The sequence below is a fragment of the Aspergillus flavus genome, chromosome 3, assembly GCF_009017415.1.
Source record: "Aspergillus flavus chromosome 3, complete sequence".
Classification (NCBI taxonomy): domain Eukaryota; kingdom Fungi; phylum Ascomycota; class Eurotiomycetes; order Eurotiales; family Aspergillaceae; genus Aspergillus; species Aspergillus flavus.
Genome location: NC_092407.1, coordinates 1,551,934 through 1,574,443, shown reverse-complemented (window position 1 = coordinate 1,574,443; position 22,510 = coordinate 1,551,934). Strand labels below are relative to the sequence as shown.

Genomic DNA, 22,510 nt, shown 5'->3' with positions numbered 1-22,510 from the left:
CCGAGAAATAAAAGCTTTACCTTCGCTGAAACCAGGGAAGCGAAGAAAACACTCAATGCAGACAGCTATCTGCTCAACAATGTCAAAGACACCCAGGTCATCCCTGATTCGGATCATCTCGATGTCTTGCTCATCTTAGATTGTTGCTATGCACACGTGGCAACGTCTTAAAACTCCCCCCATCTTCCTACCTGCCATCGATTGTATTCGATGTGATGCAGAGGCTGCTCGCGAGATTTCAGCAGAATTCACACAATCCGCCACTGAAGCAGTGGTACCCCATCATACCTGTGGTTCAGTCAACTGCAAAAAGTGGCGAATGTGCTCTAGCTGGGCATCAAAGTGAACGGTATTGGTGTCCCAGACATACTCGGTGGTTGTTGTTGTGCAGAAAGTGCATGGAGAGCTGGTCTCATGGATTTGCCAGTTTCTTGTGCAGCATGGGTTGCTTTGGTCGTTTGGTTGGCATTTCGATCGCTCTCATCGGGGATTTTGTGTGCTTTGAGGTTATTGCGTGTTCTGTTATAGGTTGTGGATAGTGTCAAGATTAACGATGTTTACACAGAAGGTCTGGAAACGATAACTACGGGTCTCCGACAAACAAGCCGTGTCATGGAGATACTATGCACACATTTGACGGGGATACAGCACATGCACAACCATTCCTTTTTGCAGCAGATCTTTGCGCTCGCTGTTGAATCTCAGAGTACAGAATGAAGGTGGAGAAGGCTCTTGGTGTTTTTGGAGAGTTTCCAATCTTCTCCGTTCGTGTGGTTACTCAATTGTGCCCCTGTTGATATACCTCTACATATACTCACGCAGGATCCAGAATGCATGATACGTTTCGAAAGCTCACCAGGTTGTCCATTGAAGACAAAGTTTATTTTGTAATATCTGACCGTTGTACTATTAGATCGAAGAAACCGGTGTTCTTTATTTAGTCACATAAATGTCTACTAAATCGTCCTGATAGATAGTTTTACGAAATACTAGACATATTCGACGCCCGACTTCACCGCTACGTGTCAAATTATTGACTGGAAGTAATTTAGCGGAATGCAGACCATGTCAAGAAGTGCGGTAATTCGGGGCGCAGTTGTCTCTTGGACCACATCTCTGAGCCTCAATAATGAATATATAGTTTGACGAGCTAGTCGCATCAATATGATCAATCCAAACTATTCAAAGCACGACCTCTACAAATCAATAGTTCTAGCCCCCTATAACCGTCCCATATGGTCGTGCATACGCGCACGTGGTGTTCCGATATATAAAACTCCAAGCGAACAAAGCGAACCTACCAAGACCAACTAGCTCTCCACAGAACAAAGCAACTCTCAACGCTATCAATGATCGTCGCCCCAGAAAGTAGATCCTCCTATTCCACATGACCATATGACCCCTGAATGGCTGCAGGCGTACATACTGAATCTACTCCGTATTCACAACCATTATGGCTTCGACTGTAGCTAAAAACAGAGCCATCCCTGAACCTTTCTCCTCGCAAGCACTAGCCCCAAAGCTTAAGCTGGTGAAAGGGTTGCACGACAGTTGCGACCGAGATCGAAACAAAGAAGATGCACAAAAAGAAAAAACCAAGAAAAAGCCACGCTTTCTTTCATGCAACTCGTTAGGGTCACCCCTTGCAGGGAAAGTGAGATAACCCTAAACCGGCCAACTAGGCTAGTCTGGGAGTAGGAGATCGACGGAAGATGTAACGTCGATCTGAAAACGGGGATTGTTTTGTTTTACCTTTTGTTGGACTCAGTTTCAGCTGGATATTTAGAGTAGGAGTTACATAGTTACATAGGTGAAGAAATGTGGATGGTATGCTGTCGTCGAGACGGTCGGTATACGTATATCTCTTCTCTTAACCGAAGGCTAAAAATAAGTCGAGGATCTTGGGAAGAACACGAACCCGAGAGTCCGGATGAATGGTCTTCCACCTATTGATCCGGAGTCTCGGGACAATCTCGCAATATCTTTTGGAGTCTTGACCCGATTTTCGATCCCGTGTGCCTCTCACGAGTTCACCACACAAACAATCTGTTGAGAGGATCTACAGACTGAGTGAAGGTAATGGATGGAGTACACGGTGTTCATTTTGCAGATGAATTGACCTCTGTCGTGTTCCCTCACCGCTCACAACGGTCAATCAGTGGATCCGTCTCCAAAGAATGGGAAGCATAATCATCCCTCGTCTCATTAGAGGATCCATTGCACATTCCCGCGGTTACCGACCGAAAGGGCACTCAGTTGACAAGTGGACTCTCAACGGCGAACTTTCTTCGTTGACCGCTCACGGGATTAAGCTTTCCAATGTTCAATAGAAGGTCATGTCGAATCTTCTTCAAAATTGCCCTTCTGGGAGGCGATCGACGGCAGTTCCCATCCTGTGCGCCGTGATTGGGCGCTTGGAGGACGGTGAACCATGGTTCGATCATTAGTTATTGAGTAAGTTATTTCAACTACTCCGTAATTATCCATAGTGTGGTTCCGGGTTTTTCTTTTCTGTTGTTTTGGTTCATCTTTTATGGAACAGGAATGGAAGGGGAATGGAAGGATCCCGGGGTCACAGGTGCCATCGTCTCAGGTACGCTTTGGGGAGGTTGTTGTGGTTCTGCTGTTTTGAGTAAACAGCTGTTCTCCCTTACTATAGTAGTACATAGTACGGCCTCGACATTATTGATCCCGGATAAATTTTAAGATTTACCTTATCGTATTTCGAGAATATACAGATCCAGATAGGGTAGACGAGAGATGCATAGCCATCTTCTCCATTGTCATTGTCGGATCTGCTTTGTCAGGGGTCGCCTTCCAGACCGGGCTGGATCCCGGGCATACGGCCGGCACGACACAAGCATATGTAAGTCCGCGGATGTCTTACAGGCGTAGCCATTTAGACTCGGGTGCTAGAATATTCGGGACCATGGGAAAAGTCGGTGGTTGGTGGCCTTCCGGACTGTCCCAATCAGGGCGCATCAGGACGCAGGACACTAGACAGGGATACTGGCAAGGTCGCATCAACGTCTCATCTGGCTGACATTTGAGACCAGGGAAATCAAATGGCCGAGGTAGAAGCTACGGCAGGGCTAACCGGGTTCAGTCCAGAGGCCGTCGGGAGTGGGCCCGAGGCAGGAAGGTCACCGTATATTCGTTACATAATCTCCCTCGAGGGAAGGCGTTGGAGACTGGGGCACTTTTTGCCCCGAGGAGGAGGAGACAGATCGAGGTTTCAATTTCACTTCGGCGTCTGTCCGTGCTGACCTCGAGGAACGACACGGAAGCACTGGCCAATCGTAGCGTGGTGAATGCATGCCCACCAATGAGAGACTGGCGATAACAAGATGAGGAGGCCTCCAATCCGGAGGCGAGCCAAGAGGGGACCCGCTTCGATTGATTGGTTTCCACACCGTTAGCGTTATCTTTCATCTCGTAGACTAACTCAAGTGGGAACTCGCTCCAATCGGTGCCCTTTGCTTTTTCGCGAACTGTCCCGTTTGGACCAACTGGTCGCAAGCAAGACGATCCTCATACTATCACAGGACGAGGAATGAATAGGCTTGGGTAGGACAACCGTAGAGAATTTCACCGCCATCCTGTGTTTGTCGCAAGGGATATGACTGACTCGATTCTTTCCCTTTTCGTATTCACCTTCATCCATCCTGATTCCATCTGACGGTAGTACGACATACCAATATTTTCGAAGAGTATCATCCAAAGTGGGCAGAAAAGGTAGCATCGGGTGTGATTCGGGGAGGCGTTTGGTGCAACGACGGGATCGAGGTAGGTTGTCTCGTGAACTCTTCCCGACAGAGTAAAGCCTGTCTCCAATCCTTCGGTCAGGCTGAGCCGTGGGTCCGACGTCAGGATGTGGAGTCCCCGATGTACGACTCTCTCGCTTGCCTAGGCCAATCATTGCGGAGGTAATTTCGGTTCGCGGATCCGTTTTCCTGCACACCGGACACTCGCCGTGACTGGCTTTCACCTGATTTGCCGGTGGCGGCTTGGAGTTGGTGATCCGCCTCAACCTCTAATCAATCATGGTGATGGGGTAACCGGGACGGTAAGCGGTGGGACAGGCGTCGCGACAAATAACATTACTTCATTTGGACTATCTTTATACTTCTCGAAGGAGACGACTAAGTAGATAATCAAACATGATCTATCTGAAAAGTGGAGAGTGTGTGTGGATGGCCCTCAAAGGGGAAAGCCATCACGCTCTCTTGCCACAGAGGGATACCTGGGTAAGACGACCATACTATCATACTATAGCATCATTAACGATCGATGGAAGGATTTCCAGGGAATGTACGATTGGAAAGATGGTATGCTTTAGGTAAAAAGCGGTCAAGAAAGGAGGGACAGGGATTGGAGCCAGGATCGGAAGTGTTGTCATCATGACTTTTTTAGTTGTTTTCGGGAAAAAGGGATTCCATTTCCTGGGATCCGAGTTGCATCTGCTGTACCACCCGTTCATCCTTCATTTGACTTCCTTTACTTCCTTCTATTCTTTGTAGATACTACAGAATTCATCCGGAAATTTAGGATTGTCTGATCAAAACCAATATACTCCGTATACGTAGTTAAATTAAATAATCCCAACGGAATTATTATAAATTCCTAGACGTATGGATCATATTTGTCTCGGGGACTTTAATTGAGGGACGGAGGAACCAAGTCCTACATTACGGAAAATCCTCCCTGATTAGATTACTAGGGAGTTGAAGCTCGGCGGAATCCCGCCCAACCAGAAACGGCCATCCTTTCCTTCTTCCACTTCCTCGGCAAAATACCGTTCCGAATGTGGTTTAGCGTGTGGCTGCCCCCATCGGAATCTTTCCTTGACGACCGGAAGAGAGAGACTCGTGTGGACGAATATCGTTACCCGAAGGGAACAGCAAAGAGGAAATACGACGATCCTTTGGACTGGTTCATCATTCTTACATCAAAAACGATCTGGAAAAACAAAGAAAAACTCCAAGGGGGGGGAATCATGATCTATACAAAACAAGGCAAAGAATGTTATCGGTGAAGTAATGATGAATGGACTGCACGGATGGAGATGCAACGACTGGACGAGGATCTCCAAAAAGGGGCTCCACTCGCTTACATTTCTTCGGGACTTTCTAGTTTCATCGACCTTACCACGCTGGGGAAGGTCTTGCCTGGGTGGCCGGAGGGGAGGGTTTTCGTCAAATGAATTTAATAATAATTTAATTATTATTATTATAATTATCATTATAATTATAATTATTATTAGTATTAGTATTATTATTCTGGTAATTATTATGACTGTATCTGATTTATGGTTGTATTTTCTTTCATCCGCAGACATGGGGAACGCCAATAATAATCGAAGTATAGTTAAAAGGACACTAGTGATTTTATCTTCTGCTCCACCGACGCATGGCAAAATCGTCCCGGGTCCAGGTCCAAAGTCAGTGCTCTACCTCGCCTCGCCTGGGTTGATTTTATTTTAATCTCCATTGTCTGGTTGCTTTCGCACGAGAAGAGGACTTTTAAGTCTAATGGTTCCCCCTCCCCTCTCCCCACTATCATTATCGTTGCAGTTTCTCTGCCCTTTTACATCCCTTATCTCTCCCCTCTTCCTCGACTGGACATATCTTGTCTATAATACGCAACTATTTGCCACTGTCAACGCTTCCGAGAACTATATCTCCCACACTATCTTCCTTTCCAAACCCAATATACTTCCCGCCGAACAAACTCCCCACACTTTCGGGACATTCACAGCGTCATCGATCTGGGTTGCCACTTGCAATGATTCAGTGGTTCACTTCAACCTTACGCCATTCACCACTCCAGATCTAAAGATTCACTTGTGATTGCCATTGTCAGACTAATAATATCCACGATACCTCGATTACGACGACTTTCTGCTGCTCTCTCCACCTGCGATCTTATTTATCGATCTTTCTCTCCCTCCACCACTCTTGAACAACAACCACAACTTGATATCTCGTGATCTGACCGAAACGTTAACATGGCTACTCACGTTCTCACCGCCACCACAACTCCTGCCAACCCGATCTCGGTGTATGGCAACCCGTCCCCGGTGAACACCGCCAGTAACTCTCCTACTTCCCCCCGTCAGCAGTATCTGCCCTTGCAGACCCGTCAACTGCGTCCACCCAAGGGACCTCTCTATGTTCCCGCTGCCCTGCGCCCGACCGAGCGCCCTCAGAAGGCTTCTCCTCCTTCCCCTCCTCGCAGTGTTCATGGTTCCCTCGACAGCTTGAATGACGGCAGCGAGGAACCCCAGCCGGCCCTGACCCGTCGTTCCACCATCGAGAGTGCGGTGAGCGATGGAATCAGCAAGTTAGCCCAGGATGAATGGATGAAACATGAGCATCTTGGTGAAGTCACTGGTCTTCCTACGAGAGAGCACTGGAAGGTACGTTCTAATCGAGAGACCCATTCCTTGAGAAGCAAAGCCCCGATCGCTCTGGGGTCGCGTGTGCTTTATATGGCCTGTATGACGTGCGCGCGGCTCTGGATGTCGCGTGGATCATCGGATCGCGAATTATGGCGTGATCTGATGTCACCGACCGGGTTGAGCCTCCCATTGTTCAACCTTACATCAAAGCAGTGGCTAACAGAGATACAACAGGCGGACTCAGCCTCGCCCAGCTGTGACTCGCCCACATGCCGCTCCTCTTTCGGTCTCTTCCTTCGTCGCCATCACTGCCGCCACTGCGGTCATGTCTTCTGCTCTTCTCACACTCCCCACGTCGTGCCTCTCGACCAGGATGCTCGCTTCCACCCGGAAGGCGTCCCCTCTCGGGCATGCGACCTGTGCTGGCTTGCCTTCCAGCGCTGGGAGGAGTCGCGTAGCGAGCGTCTCAACAAGATCCAGACCCAGATCGACGCACAGAACACGAAGACTGAGGAAGTGGCCGAGGAGACCCCCGAGCACGTGGACAATATCGACGAGGAATCTCGGAAGGCACTCGCTGCGATGCTGGGCCAGAGCACTGAGATTGCTGCCAGCATCCCTCGGGGCTGGAACTGGAGCACCTTCTAATCGACTCAAACATTTGAGACATGCTGTCGATGCACTTCGGTGCCATCGATCCCACTCTTTTGCCGCATCTGCTTTCGCAGACCTGCTCTACATACACGCGTTCTAGAACATACTGGCTTTCGCTTCGGCGTCCCGTCTGGATTTAGCATTTCGGTTACTTGCACGGAGTTCGGATCTGGTTTTCACTTTACGGCTTATGGCTTTCTTCTTCCGGCGTTCAGCTCGCTGCCACTCGATCGTCATAGAAACGGGGGGTTGTTCTTTCTAATCTTCGTTCTGCTCTCTTACTGGATACCCCGTCATGTTGCTTATGCACGGCGATCTTTTACGATTTATTATCTGGCGCTATGGAAGGATCTTATGGTAATACAGGTGTTGGTAATGCAATACAAGAATCTATCAGCTACGTCTATCCATGTGTAAACTGTAGTATAATATATACCCAACCCCCGAATCACTTAAACTGTACTCTCTTCCACAATCCAACATGCTTAATCCGCTCTCCACCCGCCCCCAAGCTTTGATCCGTCTTAAACTCTAACCGCCAATGTAAGCCTTTAACCAATTTCCCACCAACTTTCCCACCCCCATCCCTCATATTCATCGCCACCGCAACCCTTGTGATCTTCCCACAGCTCGTCCTTCATCCATTTCGACTGCGCAAGAACCTTATGGGGCGTATGCGGCAGCGGAACGAGCCGAATATTCGCGTCCGGGCTTTCTCTCCCTCTCCCTCTCCATCTCATATCGCTCATCTATCGGACATTCTTGCTCTCTTGTGTAGCAGAATGCGATAGATCTTTTGGTTTATGATGCTGGTGGTGAGTTGATCACTTACTAGGGTTTGCTTTCATGGTGTGGATTAGAGCGGAGAGTTATCTAGATCGCTATTAGAGAACCTAGTGTATATTAGTCGTCAATGGAAGGGTACGTGGTGTCGGATATAGATATAGAACCATTTACTTTGGAGATGCGGAGATAAGGAAGGTTAATGGTGTGGATAGGCTGATACATATGGCCATTCCTTGCATGCACCATCAGCACATTCGGATAATCTTGATATATCTACAAACTCAATTCCCTGGTTATCATCTCCAGAGTGAAGATCAACGTAAATAAATCAGATTAAACTTTGTCTACTGACAGTTCTACCTCATCCATCCACCGAACTAAGTAACTGATAACAGCTGCAAACAAAGCAAACATCTTTCCCATTTCATCCATCGCAAAAAAAAGTACTCCCAACCAACCACGAAAAGCTCTCCAAAGAGCGCCAACCAAAAAATGTCCCTCTACTACGACGCCGTCAAGATCCTAACCAGTCCCTCCCCAACCGGCGGTTCCTTCAAATCCCGCATCTACAATGCCCGAAACATCAAAGCCAACCCCGCGCAAATCTACGCCCTAACTATCGAAGCCTCGAAATGGGACACCGTCCTCAAGGAAGTCATCGACAACGCCGGCATCCTGAAACTCGAGCCCAAGGTTCGTCTATCCTTTTCTACTTCCCCTGCCCTCCCATGAAAGCAGCAATCGGGAGCAGGGAACCGGATAATGCATTGATAATTATCCCGGCTGACTGACGCAAGTGATCTAATCTCTACGGAAAATTCTAGCTCACACCACTTCTCGCTCTCCTGCTGGTCCACGACCACCTTCTCGCGAAAAATGGCATCGCGGCGCCAAGTTCGCATCCCATCCGCCAGGCCATCGAGCGCCATAAGACGCGACTAAAGGGTGAATTCATCAAGGCGCGCGTGCGCCGCGGATGCGCATCTGTCGAGCAACTCAAGGACGCCGTGCAGAAGGAGAAACAGCCGCTGGGGTCGGCGGCGTTTTACCCGCGATGGATACGGATTAATAACGTGCGCACGACGGCGGAGAAACAATTCGAGAGTACCTTTGCGTCGTATAAACGGGTCAATGCGCTGTCGGAGCTGGCGGTTAAGGACGATACGAAGAGGATCTACGTCGACTCTAATATCCCGGATTTGGTTGCTGTGGCGCCCGGGGTGGATTTCACGGCTACCCCGGCGTATAAGAATGGGGAGATCATCTTGCAGGATAAAGCGTCTTGTTTCCCCGCTTATCTGTTGTTCGGGGAGGGGAGTGTGTGGAGTGGTGGGGATTTGGTAGATGGGTGTGCTGCGCCGGGGAATAAGACGACGCATTTGGCGTCGCTGCTATGCAAGAATGAGAAGAGGAAGAAGCCGAGACAGCGGATTATTTCGATGGATGCGTCGCAGGTGCGCGCGAAGACGCTCCAGAAGATGGTTTCGGCGGCCGGCGCGGATCACTTTACGACAGTACTTCCTGGGCAGGACTTTTTGGCGCTGGATCCCGAGGATGAGAGGTTCGAGAAGGTTTCTGCGTTGTTGCTGGATCCGAGTTGTTCGGGGAGTGGGATTATTGGGCGCGATGATGTTCCGAAGTTTGTTCTTCCGGTGTCGCCGGCGGAAGAGAGGAAGAAGCAGGGCAAGAAGAGGAAGAGGGGACAGGATGAAGCTGGGGACGCTGCTGATGGGTCGGTGTCGATGTCGGCTACGGATGAGAATGAGATGGCCAGTACGCATTTGGACCTGGAGCGGTTGACGAAGTTGTCGAATCTGCAGACCCGCATTGTGGAGCATGCGATGTCGTTTCCGGCTGCTACGCGAATTACGTACAGTACTTGTTCAATTCATCTGACTGAGAATGAGTCGGTTGTCGAGCGGCTTTTGACGTCTGAGGTGGCCAAGCGGCGTGGATGGAGGATTATGCGTCGGAATGAGCAGCCGGAGGGATTGAGGACGTGGAAGCATAGGGGTGTCCAGACTGAAAGCCGGGGTTCCGGTGACAGCGAGACACAGGACGGTACACAGGGCGCCGAGCTCAAGGTTGACCTTTCCGATGAAGTGTTGGAGGGTTGCTTGAGATGTTGGCCTGGCGATGACGAGGGTCTGGGCGGATTCTTCGTTGCTGGATTCGTGAGGGACGAGAGTCTAGCTGGAAAAGTGGAGGACCCTCAACATGGACATGAAGACAAGAGTGAGGATGACGATGGCGAAGACGAAGATGATGAAGACGAATGGGCAGGCTTCTCCGACTAGACCTGGCAATCAATCTACCTTACCCCAACCATCCATGTATATCTGCTAAACAGACCATCTTATCATGATAGAGAATAACTTCGCATTGTAAATAATGTTACTACATCCTCACTACGTTCTAAAGCAGTCCCCGACAATCCAAGTATCTGTACCAAACACAACGTTCTCACCCTCATCAACCCATTCCTATACCCAAGATATACAAACAACCTCTACATCAAAAAGTACCAACCCCATGTTTGCCCTGTATGCACATCCTCCCCCAACCAAGGCAAGACCTAACCTCAAACCCTCCATACTACAAATACAACCACCAAACACCATCCTCACATCACCAACTAACCAACTCGACCCCCATGAATCTAACTCAAATCAACAAAACATAACCAACTCATATCAGAAACAACCCAAAAAGAAACTCAAGCATCCAAAATGCCCTCAAGTGACTGCCTCCGTACGTCTAACCCTCTCTCTTCATTATCATCACCCCAGCCTCCCAAAGATACCTCCAAAGAAACCTCCAAAGAAAACCAATTGATTAGAGATAAACCACTAGAACCACCCCTCTTACCCCAGGAACGATCCATCGTCAAGTCCTACGGCGGATGGACGAACTTTCTCCTCAGCTATGGATTGAAGCCGTGGAATGACGAGTATGCGGAGGGGGGGTTGATGATTCTGAAGGGGTTGGTTGAGTGTTATAGTGATTAGGGTGATTGGGATTCCTTCTGTTTGTGCGTTCTGTGGGTGGGTAGTAGTAATTCGTGATTATCATGGTGATGATGAGGGATGGGTTTTATAGGGGTTTGTTCGGTGTTGATTGGGGGTGGGTTTCTTGTTTGTATTCATAATGGGGTTGATTGAGAGGAACGTGATTATTGATTCTTTTCTTTTCTTCTCCGTTGGGTTTTTGGGTTACGATGGTTGAGATTCTCCAAGTGCTTTTGTAGGGGACTTGGTGGCAGTTGTAGAGTGGGATGTGTAGTAAGGTGTAATACTGGTCTTTTGTGGTGTTGATTAAGAGGCACTCCATAGGGAGGTTGGGTGGATGTTTGACTTGAGTATGGTTGTTATCTTCCTCAAATGTGGTATAGTAAATGTATGACAGTGTCGCTGGATGAGAATGGAAGATAATCCATGTAATCATTCAATGGTATATCAGTGCTAAGATCCCAGAAACGCCCGTGTATGATTCCGACTCCGTTGCTCTGTATATGCATCTAGTTTCACCGCTACCAGGGTGAACTCTAGTATGTCGCCGGTGGCATTAGGATGGAAACGCAGACGCCAATGGCCATTCCGAACGATATACCGTCTGCCCTCATTTGATGACCCTTCCACTCGTCTGCGCTTGGCCGCAGGTTGCGACACACCTGCCTCTTCCGATCCATGTCCGATGCCTTCGAGGTAGCGGGCTTGTCCGTCGACGATCATGTCCGTGTCTTGTTCAATTGACACCTTGGTGGATTGACCTTCTGACAAGCCTGGGTTTACCTTTCCTGTTATAATCTGCTGCAAGCTGGAGAAGCGCGCCTTAGTCGAGTTCAGGAATTCAACATGCTTGGTGTCAAGGTCGACGATGGTGGTTTCATCCCCGATCTCAAGAATCAGGTCGTATGTCTCCTCATCGACGAACGGGCGCGAGTACGTGACCCAGCCGCTAGACGGGATTGAGTCGTGGGCAACGCTAACTCCTGAGCGGCGCACATCCTCCAAGCGGACGACGATTTCCGATCGTTGTCGGATCGGATTGAAACTGATATGGTGTGGAATCAACTTTTGCTCTAACCCGCGCAGGTGAAAGTAGCGACAATCACGTAGCAGCTCGGCGCGGTGCGTTTCATTCTTTATTTCCAACGGGTATCCGCGCAAGAGATGAAGGAGCTGCGCGAAAACTTCTCCCGATCGATTGGGCACGCTTGGAGGGACAATGGCTGGGGGACGTAAAAGGCCGTGACGATTTAGTCCGGGGAAGATCTCAGTGGGGGAGGCAAAGAAGGCACCGAAGCCTAGGGAGAAGAAGTTCGGGGAGTCGCCCGGACTGGAGAAGATGTCGCGCGGGATTTGGAAATCCTTATCACCGATTTGAATGAAGATCTCGGATTCGAAGAGCTGAGAGATGAGCCGGGGCACTATCATCAATACGGATTAGTCACGGATTCTGAGATCCCAGGTAAATGCGATAGACGTACAACTATAGAACTGCGCATCAGCGAAGAATTGTACAAACTCCGTGCCGTCTTTGGGCCGAATATGATAGCCTGTCGCATAGGACGAGAATGTCAACACCGAGTCCAGTCCAATGCCACAATGTCCGCCTACCCTGTAGATGTCTTGCGATCGCTTTAAACGTGTTCGGATCGCGATCAATGTACAGTGTCCTGATTTTCGAGCCGTCGGGTGTCTGGAGCATCTGCTCCTCGAAGAATTGAGAGAAATAGGACGGAGCTCCAAGACTTTAGCGGGGATCAGTCACTGAGACCGGAGAGCCACTGACCATCGGAGGCTATCGAAGCTCCCGAGACACGGAAGAGCTCGGTTCCTATTTGAATTGAGAAGACCTTCTCGGGGGGGAGCGTGCATTTCGGTCGTGGCTTGGACGGGGATGGACCGCGCTGCGGTGTGGATGTGGATCGGTCGCTCATGACTGTCTTTGGGCGCAATTGCAATCGAGAATTAGCATCGCATGTTTCAACTCACGGAAGCCTGCAAGAGACCCGAATTAGGACGGGAAAGGGTGTCATACCTTAGCTGTAGCTTTACGCTGATTGATGCAGTTGGTGAGAATAGAAAGAAGAGAAGGGAAGGCGGTGTCGGTTGACGTATGGAGCTTATCGGCTGCTTGGTCTGTGCACGTGCATTATCAATCAATGCATTTGTATACTTTGGACACTCATAGCCAACGAAAACGTCCATCAGAGAAATATCATAGCTTGAGGGACATTATACTATCTTATGAGAGTTCCTGAGTATTGAAGGACCCGAGGGCAGCCCTAACAAGGTTGAGTTTATCTCATATTAGCTTTCTTCCAGAAATATATTTATATAGCAGAACGGAGGGCATATCCATCTCTTTATGCTCAGTTAGTAAACAGCTTATATTTTATGCTTCGACAACACCATAACACTAAGGAATATGGGAATATGTCGTGCGTGGTACAAGGTACTGGGATATAAGAACCAGTTGACCAGGTTGGGATGGAGGATACCCGTGAAAGCTAACAAGTTGAAGGGACTAAAGTTTAGAAATATTAAAGCTTCAGAAGCTAGTATTTGCCTTAAGAATGCACTTACAGGGTCTGAGATGTATAGTTGTTTAGTAAGATAGGGGAACTTGCTTTTATTCCGTATATAATGTTCGTCAAACACATTTTGTTATCGAACAAAGGAAACGATTTGTCTTTCAGGCGATAGACCAAAGCCCCATTGAGACGTTGACTTGGCAAATGGAAAGAGGCCTAGAATAGTACCAACTTTATGTGATAGTCCTGTAGTAGGCTTGTTGGTATGCAATAACCCGTGATGGCTTATCATTTCATGTGGGAGCTTCTAGAGGAAATGTTCTAACTATAGTCGTGAGACTAGGGAATGTAGACTAACATATTCTCACCAATACATGGGTGTGGTAATGGTGATAAGTCTCGAATTAAGTGGCAAAGTCCTGAACTCCTCTGTTTAGAATGGCTCTTCTTTGTAACCCCAAGAAGACAGACATTATATAATTAGCAACGCAATCAAGTTCAGTGAAGTAATTCACAGTATTCCACATGTACACGTTACAGTGGCGCACTACATAGAGGCGGAACAGAGGCACGTAGTTATGCATATATAAGCCAGACATAGACCAATATAGGAGCAATGTATCTTTCCTTCTCAATTTCGACCTCAAACTTCCAGGAAGGTCTACCTCATTCATGAATCTACATAACTAGCTATTATCTCCAAACTGAGCATCTCAGCATCATTCTGTCCTTTCCCTCCTACCCCACATAAAAGAAATCACCATCAAGATGCGTACAATAGATGTTCTAACAACCGTTGCCAACAATGGCACAGTCAGTTTCGAGGGTCTCTACCGCACCAAAACAGAACGCACACCTATTCCCATCGACAAGGTCCTCAACAAGCCCTCAGGCTACTGCTTCGTCTTCCAGAACCCACTCGACTTGCACAAGCTCCTCGAAGACCCTGACCCTGCCAGCGTGGCCATATGCCAAGGCATGAAAAAGCTAAGATTCGACCTCCTACAGCACATTGCAAGGGATAAGGTGACTTTCAGGGAGGCCTTGGACGGGAAATTCAAGAGCGTTGACCTGCGGGCACTCATGGAGAACTGGAGAATGGCCTGTCGAAATATACCAAAAGACCATGGCCTGGAGGAACTCACGTTCGATTTGTCCCGTGCGAAAGAGCTGTGCAAGTTGCATGTAGTCAGCAGCACAGTCCAGCTGATCAGTACAACTCTGGTTCTCAAGGCGGCTCAGAATTTACGATGTTGGATTCAAGGATTGAGCAACATGAACCGGTGGGAGACGTTTCATGTGCAGATGGCTCTTGTGAGTCGCTAGTGTTCGGTGGGTTGGATGTTGAGTAGCTGTTTGAATATTCTACTTGATGTGAAGACATATTTGAAGATATTGCCGGAATATTTTATGTGTTGATAGGTGCTTCTCTGGAGGTCTAAATTCAGCGACGTACATGAGATGATGAGACTTTGTGGAAAATTGAACATGTCATGGAATGTTTTTTTTTTTTTTTTTTTTCTTTTTGTGACAGAATGCCTACAGCTCTGGCGTAGGTATTTCTACACAGAGTAATACATGTAGTGGAATTGAAATTCCAAAAGATATCAAGGCAGCATAGCAGTCTACTTACCATGCCCTATTTTAGTGACTCATGTATAAGGATCAAACATCTGTTACTTGTAGTGAATTGTTAAGCTAGTTGCTCACGTGCTGTAAATTTAGGCACAAAGAACTTGGAACACGGAGCAGTACGTGAACTAACCCCGCGCTGCCACGTATAAACCAGTCGACAAAGTTTATAGCTATGGGGTGACGAGAAACACAACAGCTCTTCCTCATCAGCCCGCCGGAGAGCTTGCGACTTCAACCGTCGGTCTACAAATCAAGAGATTAAGTTGGTAGTGCTTGCGAGTTAATATAACTTAAATTTCCCGAAAGGGGCTGCACGTGTGGCCCAGATGACACTAATCCACGGTTGGTATAACTCTTTGTGCCTAAGGCGCCACAGATACCCAATGAGGATAAGATGGGATGCATGCCTGATCCCTGAATGGGACCAAACTTCTTGGACACTTCTGTGACTGCACAACTATTCCCCATAAGGTGTCCAACGAGAGTGCTGACGGGATGACAATCAGGCCACCTTGAAGCGTTTCCATTGGTGGCGGATGGAGTCGGATGATCTAGTGAAGATCATTCTGTAGCCCAGTGATCGGACGGTCCATCGGCTGAAGTTTGGTTCATCCTATCCATGAAATTCACATGGAACGGCAACAGGAGTCTCGGCTCTTTTCCCCCGCACCGCTGAGACAACTCGAGTTTAGCTCTTACAATGATCCTCGCAATGATAAGCTGATGGAATCCTCCTCCAACCATGGTGAACGTCTGACCCCACATGGCCCGACAGGCCTGCCCGCGATAGCCTCGGTTCCTCCCTGAATTCTCCGTTGGATCCTGCACGATGCATTGGCAGGCACTGTCATGGTCCGGGGTAGAGGCTCAGATCGTGGAGAGCAATTGGGTGTCTTCAAAATTGGGTGTTCCCGTCGCCGAGACTAAAATCCACTTGGGGCCCCGCCGGGGGCCTTCGCAAGCACTACTCTTCTGGGTGAATCTTATGGCACGGAAGGCGCAGTGACGCGGACCTGTCAGTCTTTGTTCTATAATTCTGTTACCCACACCTCCGGTTCCCTTGTCACCCCCTTGATTTTTCCACCAGCGTCATATAGCCCTTCCTGTCCACTATTCCTACATACATTGTAACCCATTTTTATCTTGTCGGTCAACGTCCACAATGGCCGAACAAGCCGTGGCTTACACTCCCCTGGAGGTTCCCATTCCTCCCGTGCCTACCAAGGAAATCTTCTCCGAACTTCAATGGGCCACTCTGATGTCAATCGCGGATACGGTTATCCCATCGATTCGTGGCCCGAACGCTCCTAAATCGTTTACTACCAAAGTGATTCCGCAGGCTCAGTTCGATGCCAGCCTCTCATCATTAACTGCTAGCATTCCCGGCTCCGATGCAACTTCCCTGGCAACACAATACCTGGAAGAAAATGCCTCGTCGAATCCTCGTTTCCGGCCGGGGCTACAGCGCCTTATCTCCGAGTATGTCCATGAGGAAGGCAGGAATGGCCTTGGCTTCATATTGAATACTCTAAAGTATGTATTACTGGGTATCAGGCTCCGAGGGATAATGTAGTTGACATTACTCTAGCTCGAAAGCTGGTTCATTGATTTTGACGGGATCAACTACCCCTATACAGGACCAGCCGTTCCATGTCCGGGAGAGAATATTTTGCAGCTGGGAAACATCGAGGCTAAAGCCTCTGCGCGTCATCTACCGAGCACTTTCAGCCATTTGCAAGAGGACATGGCTTACTTATAGCCCGACGCTCTGCCCGACAATTGGATTCCCCCGTGTCCCAGTGCACGGAAGTCCCGCCGATGGCTTCGAGTACGAATTTCTGCAATTCCCGTCGGGGGATGGACCCGAGACAATCGAGACAGACGTAGTCATTGTCGGAAGCGGCTGTGGAGGTAGCGTAACTGCCAAGAACCTTGCCGAAGCAGGTTATAAGGTTGTGGTGGTCGAAAAAGCCTACCAATACTCAACAAAGTACTTCCCGATGAATTTTAGTGAAGGATCGGTGAGTATGTTTGAGGGTGGGGGTGCTGTCTCAACCAATGATGGTTCAATCGGGATCTTCGCCGGTGCAACCTGGGGAGGTGGTGGCACAATCAACTGGTCAGCGGCGCTTCAGACACAGAACTATGTTCGTGAGGAATGGGCGAAAGGCGGTTTGCCATTTTTCACATCGCTAGAGTTCCAAAATTCTCTGGATCGCGTGTGTGAGCGGATGGGTGTCAGCGCTGATCATACGACTCACAACAAGCAGAACCGTGTTCTGCTGGAAGGAGCGCACAAACTAGGCTATGCAGCGAACCCAGTACCGCAAAACACCGGCGGCACTGAGCATTATTGTGGCCATTGCACGATGGGGTGCCATTCGGCGGGCAAGAAGGGCCCCACGGAATCGTTCCTGGTGGATGCTGCCCATGCTGGAGCCACCTTCGTGGAAGGCTTCCGTGCAGAGAAAGTCCTGTTCACTGAGACCAAGGGCGGCAGGGTGGCTTCGGGTGTGGAGGGTACATGGACCTCGCGGGACGCATACCTCGGTGTCTCCGGAGTGGGCGCCGTGAAGCGCAAGCTGATCATCAAAGCCAAGCGGGTTGTCGTCTCTTGTGGCACGCTGCAAAGCCCCCTCCTGCTGTTGCGCAGTGGCCTCAAGAATCCACAGATTGGTCGAAACCTTCACCTACATCCAGGTACGCTTCCTCTATCGCTTTGTAGGTAGCATTCTGATTGCATTTCTAGTCGTTATCTCGGGAGCCGTGTTTGACGAGCAGACTCGTCCGTGGGAAGGGGCCGCCCTGACAGCCGTTGTCAATGAATTTGAGAACCTCGACAAACAAGGCCACGGCGTCAAGATCGAATGTCTCACGATGTTGCCCCCAGCATTCCTTCCGGCCTTTCCCTGGCGGGACGGGCTGGAGTGGAAGCGATTTGTGGCTAAGCTGCCCCACATGGCCGGCTTCATCACCCTTACGAAGGATCGGGACAGCGGCCGTGTATACCCGGACCCGGTCGATGGACGACCCCGGGTTGACTATACGGTTTCTGCCTTCGACCGCAAGCATATTCTCGAGGCACTTGTAGCCACTGCGAAGATGGCGTACATCTCCGGGGCCAAGGAGTTCCACACCTCGAGCCGCGAAATCCCGCCTTTCATCCGGCCCGAGGATGCATCGGACGCTGCGTCGGCCGAGGGCACGAACAATGCTGCCCTTCAGGCGTGGATTGCGGAGGCCCGGAGCAAGACGCTCGACCCTGAGAAGACTACATTTGCGGCGGCGCACCAGATGGGTACCTGTCGCATGGGCAGCTCCCCGCGGACCAGCGTGGTGGACCCTGATTGCCAGGTCTGGGGTACGCGCGGATTGTATGTGGTCGACGCATCAGTATTCCCCAGCGCCAGTGGCGTCAATCCCATGGTCACCAACATGGCGATCGCCGATTGGGCCAGTCAGAACATTGCCAGGTCGTTGGGCAAGGAGGGAGGTGTCATGGCACGTCTTTGATTGGCGATGTAAGTGTACAGTTTACTGGGCATCGCTTGCCCTAATATGAAAGTCATGAAGTGTCATTATTAGTATGATTCTTATTGTTAAAGATATCTCCATGCGGTGTGATCGAGAGCAGTGTTACACTATATTCGAACTATTCTTATACTTTTCATATTCATTCCTCATAATCCAGACTGCGCGTCCAGCCCAATCTCACTAAACATAGTAAAAGAAAGATCACTGGAAAGCAGGCCTCTTCTCAACAAACTTCTTCTCCCCAAACGCCTGCTTGACCCCCTCACTCTCAATCGTCCTCTCATACCAGGCCACAACATTCGGATACTTCGCCCTCAACTCCGCATCCAAAACAGTCGCAAACCCCCAATTCAACGCCGCCACCAGACTAATATCCGCCAAACTCAACTTCTCCTCCGTCGCCAACCACTTCCTCCCCCCACCCGTCTTCAAATGCGCCTCAACAGCCCCCAACGCCCTCTCCGCCTTGGCCAAATGCTCCTCCAACTCCTCCGCCGTATACTTCCTCAACCCCATTTGCCAGATCGCAAACGGCACCACAGCCCCCATAGCATCCCCCTCGGCGAAGCAAATCCACTGGCGGATGTGCGCGCGCTCCGCCGCAGAGACACCAAGGAGCTGGTCCTTGGCCGGACCACTCTCGGCGACGTATTGGGCGATTGCGTCGGATTCGAAGAGAAGGGTTCCGTCCGCGCCTTCGAATGCGGGGGCTTTGCCCATGGGGAATTTGGAGAGGTATTCGGGACTGCGGTTTGTGACGCCCATTTGGAAATCGGGGGAGGTGGTTATTGAGAGGGAGTTGAGGTTGCCGGCGGCTTGGATCTGTTTCTTTGTTAGTTTTGTTTTGATTGTTTGGGTGGAGTTTGTTGGGTTTGTTGGTGATGTCTTCAATTGGTTTGGATGTATGGATGTATGGCGGTGAGGGGTATATTGGAGGGGTAAGATTGATATTAGAATTTAAATAATATGGATATGCAACATACCTTCATAACCCTCGGGTTATTAGGATAAGTATAAACCGTTCCGAAGTGAGACATCTTGACTACCTTGCTTTCTTGTGTTTGACCCGGTCTGGTCTGGTCTGGTCTGGTATGTATAGAAAGAGATCTGATTGTCGATATATTGTTTACATGAGGGTACGTATACTGTATTTATAATTCTATCCGCGGAGTCGGTTGCCGACAAGTTCGTCCTAGCCGAAATGGCTTAGCTTAACTTTGCTTCCTAAGATTGGGGCCTTGATTACAAATCCGTCGGAATTAGCCGCGCCAAGTATCTATGCAGACTCTATTCTATTCTATTCTATGGAGAGTTATGCGGGGGAGAAGAAGAGATCTATAGCTGTTGTTTATGATTCTGATCAGGTTCTGATGTAGGGTGTTTAGTATGGTATTTAACATACTTTAGAGTTTCGGTTAGGGTTGTTGCTTAAGTGCATTAAGGTGTCTTTGTTATCTTGTCGTCAGGAAGCATGCTGATGATGCAAGAGGCTTACTTGCTCTTTCATTGGTTTGGGGGATTTGGGCTAGAGGGTGGTGGCTGGATTACATATCCTTGGTTGTGAGGTGGGTTGTTCTTTTTTATGGGACTCTTTGAGTGATGGGTTTATACTCGTGGTATCTCGGATGCGATATCAAATTGTTCTATTTATATAGCTTAAATATCCTTCTCCTTCCTCAACGTCGGCTCATCCTCGTCTATATCCCCTACACCGTCCGACCGTCTCTTCTGCGCCTGCGTAGAGATAAACCGGATCATACTCTCACAAAGCCGATCAAGAACCCATTCCGGTTCTGTCTGCGAAGCCAACATGGGACTATTCTCACCCATCCAATCCCAATTCAGAATCCCATATTCATCCTCATACAACACCGTATCCCCCGCATTCGGATCCGTGAATCGAATCATCCGGGTAAACTCCACCCATTCGTCGTAGTTGTAGCGCTTCGGATGTCCATTGACGGCATCCCGGGTCGTCCGACGTATAGCAAACGCGAGACGCTGGGCTAGGTCGAAGTCTGACGGTTCTTTGTCTCCTTCTTTCTCGATTGATTGTTTGTTTCTTGCGCCGCCTGAGGACTCGCCGGTTTGTGTCCCTTCTATGTCGTCTGGGCCGATTTGAAAGCCCCGGTTGACTCGTTTGTTTTGCTCGCGTTTTTCGAGATAGTTCTGGATTGGCGGAAACTTGGTGATAAAGGACTTGTATTTCCCCGTTCGTGGGAGGACGGTATAATCTGCGACGTGACTAGTGGCGTGCTTAAACACCGCGACGATGGTATTGCTCATCTCGGAGATGAGCGAAGTCATAGTCGGGATAGCGATGAGCGACCACACGACGAAGAAAGGCTTCGCCGCGTTAGTGGTGGGCGTAATATCCCCGTAACCAATAGTCAAAAGGGAGCAGAACGCAAAATACAAAGCCTGGAAGTACGTGAACTGCTCCTCCAAAGCCCAGAATACCACAGCGCCACAGGTCCACAGGATCCCAAAGGCAATGAGACTGAGTATGAGCCGGTACCAGCGACGGAAGATAACGCTTTCGTATTGGATGGCGCGCATGGCGTCGAATCTGTCTTTTTCTTCTTTCATGACGATGTCCTTTGGTCGGCCGATCGCGTCGCGGTAGATGGCTGTCACTTTACTTATGATGGGTGTTTTCCGGGTGTGTTTGGGTCGATATGCTATTTTGGATGTGTTGGGGGTTAGTCTCAGGCGCTGTTGGAGGTCTTCCTCCATGAGGGATCGTGAAATTGTCGCTTCTCGTCGTCGTTCGGTGTGCTTTTGGACAACGTTTGTGTCTTGGAGGTCTCTGATTATCTTGTTAATACTTCCAACTATTAGACCCAAGATGATTATCCCAATCACGGCGTATGGGAAGACAAGTCCTCTCCCAACTGGTGTCTTTGGGGTGACATCGCCGAAGCCAAGCGTTAGAATTGTGATATCGCAGAAATACAGTGCTTCTGCGATCGATATCCCAATGACCTTCTGGAAGACAGCAGCGCCTACTATAAGCCAGATCCCAAAAGCGGTCGTCTGGAGAATCAAGGTTCGTTGACCATCTGTCAAGGCAAAATATTGAGGATAGTGTCCAAGAAAGTATCCAAGCATGTTAATCATGAGGATAGAGGTGAGGATGAAATAGTGGATCGCCGCGATTACCGCATACCAGTATGCCTGCGAGTAGGTCTGGTTTGGAGGTATCGGGCTGGCATAGATGTGTACTGAGCTGGTGATTCCGACCAACTGTGTGCATTAGCCATAGTCGGTGGGGTTATTGTCTTAGTACTTACAATGGCGGTCGCTAAGAGCCAAAGAATAATAGAAGCAGGCAGAGCGATAATATACCGGATAGTCCGGGTGAAGTTGAACAAAAGAAAGAGATTCCCCAGCACCCCAAATGCAAGAGAGGTAGCGTTCAGACCAATGCACCTGACATAGTTAGTATGGACCAAATCACCAGTCAAGACCGGATTATACCATCTAGGGTCAGCCAGCAACACCTGCACCGGGTTCCCCTCCGGATCCTGTTGTTCAGGATGGATTTCACTCTTCCAGGACATAGCCAGCGCGACCACCGACATCACGTTTGCAAAGGGACTGGTGGTGGCCGCTATCAAGGGGATGGCGGTCGAGGCGAACCACCAGTCCTGCGGCTCGTCATCGTCCGGAGGCCTCGGATTTATTTGGTCTTGAAGCTTCTCCCATATGGAGACTTTCGCCGGACCTCTTGGCACTTTTGGGCCGTTTCCATCGCCAGATCTTTCATTCATGTTGAAATCTCATTCCTGGCTGCAGGGTCTTTCACAGCTGATTATTGCTCGAAGCACGCATAGAGTGTCATATCTGTGGTACAGCGATGGCAATGCACGGAGAAAAAACATGGAATACTTTGATTCATGGCGCATTAAAGTCCTATCTGCTAATGTTGCTTTACATGGATCGGAAGTTGTAAGTTGTGG

General features: G+C 49.3%; 7 protein-coding genes across 7 annotated transcripts; 4 read left to right on the top strand and 3 right to left on the bottom strand.

Annotated features, from left to right (window-relative positions):
* Positions 1 to 6,007: 6,007 nt before the first annotated feature.
* F9C07_4725 (putative FYVE domain protein) lies at positions 6,008 to 7,048 on the top strand (the record flags this gene model as incomplete). The annotated part of the gene is made up of 2 exons (XM_071511257.1): positions 6,008 to 6,418; positions 6,635 to 7,048. 2 exons carry the CDS (start codon positions 6,008 to 6,010, stop codon positions 7,046 to 7,048), a joined length of 825 nt encoding a protein of 274 aa, XP_071364932.1.
* Positions 7,049 to 8,332: 1,284 nt separating this feature from the next.
* F9C07_4724 (putative NOL1/NOP2/sun domain protein) lies at positions 8,333 to 10,137 on the top strand (the record flags this gene model as incomplete). The annotated part of the gene is made up of 2 exons (XM_041290725.1): positions 8,333 to 8,533; positions 8,665 to 10,137. The coding sequence occupies 2 exons, from the start codon at positions 8,333 to 8,335 to the stop codon at positions 10,135 to 10,137; spliced, it is 1,674 nt and encodes a 557-aa protein (XP_041144365.1).
* A 1,164-nt stretch (positions 10,138 to 11,301) lies between these two features.
* F9C07_4723 (K+ channel tetramerization domain-containing protein) lies at positions 11,302 to 12,782 on the bottom strand (the record flags this gene model as incomplete). Its single annotated transcript, XM_041290717.1, has 4 exons — positions 11,302 to 12,269; positions 12,330 to 12,398; positions 12,460 to 12,585; positions 12,635 to 12,782. 4 exons carry the CDS (start codon positions 12,780 to 12,782, stop codon positions 11,302 to 11,304), a joined length of 1,311 nt encoding a protein of 436 aa, XP_041144364.1.
* A 1,148-nt stretch (positions 12,783 to 13,930) lies between these two features.
* On the top strand, positions 13,931 to 19,711 carry F9C07_2281766 (choline dehydrogenase). Its single transcript, XM_041290724.2, has 4 exons — positions 13,931 to 14,809; positions 15,013 to 16,547; positions 16,603 to 17,714; positions 17,764 to 19,711. Exons 2-4 carry the CDS (start codon positions 16,177 to 16,179, stop codon positions 18,525 to 18,527), a joined length of 2,247 nt encoding a protein of 748 aa, XP_041144362.1. The 5' UTR covers positions 13,931 to 14,809; positions 15,013 to 16,176; the 3' UTR covers positions 18,528 to 19,711.
* F9C07_2281767 (uncharacterized protein) lies at positions 14,148 to 15,036 on the top strand (the record flags this gene model as incomplete). Its single annotated transcript, XM_041285241.2, has 3 exons — positions 14,148 to 14,693; positions 14,802 to 14,879; positions 14,914 to 15,036. The coding sequence occupies 3 exons, from the start codon at positions 14,148 to 14,150 to the stop codon at positions 14,998 to 15,000; spliced, it is 711 nt and encodes a 236-aa protein (XP_041144363.2). The 3' UTR covers positions 15,001 to 15,036.
* Positions 18,675 to 19,624, bottom strand: F9C07_4720 (glutathione S-transferase). The gene is made up of 2 exons (XM_041290716.2): positions 19,532 to 19,624; positions 18,675 to 19,370 (listed from the first exon to the last, which is right to left on the bottom strand). The coding sequence occupies exons 1-2, from the start codon at positions 19,583 to 19,585 to the stop codon at positions 18,750 to 18,752; spliced, it is 675 nt and encodes a 224-aa protein (XP_041144361.1). The 5' UTR covers positions 19,586 to 19,624; the 3' UTR covers positions 18,675 to 18,749.
* A 493-nt stretch (positions 19,712 to 20,204) lies between the features above and the next one.
* F9C07_4719 (putative potassium channel) lies at positions 20,205 to 22,321 on the bottom strand (the record flags this gene model as incomplete). Its single annotated transcript, XM_041285235.1, has 3 exons — positions 20,205 to 21,794; positions 21,842 to 21,980; positions 22,029 to 22,321. 3 exons carry the CDS (start codon positions 22,319 to 22,321, stop codon positions 20,205 to 20,207), a joined length of 2,022 nt encoding a protein of 673 aa, XP_041144360.1.
* Positions 22,322 to 22,510: the final 189 nt, after the last annotated feature.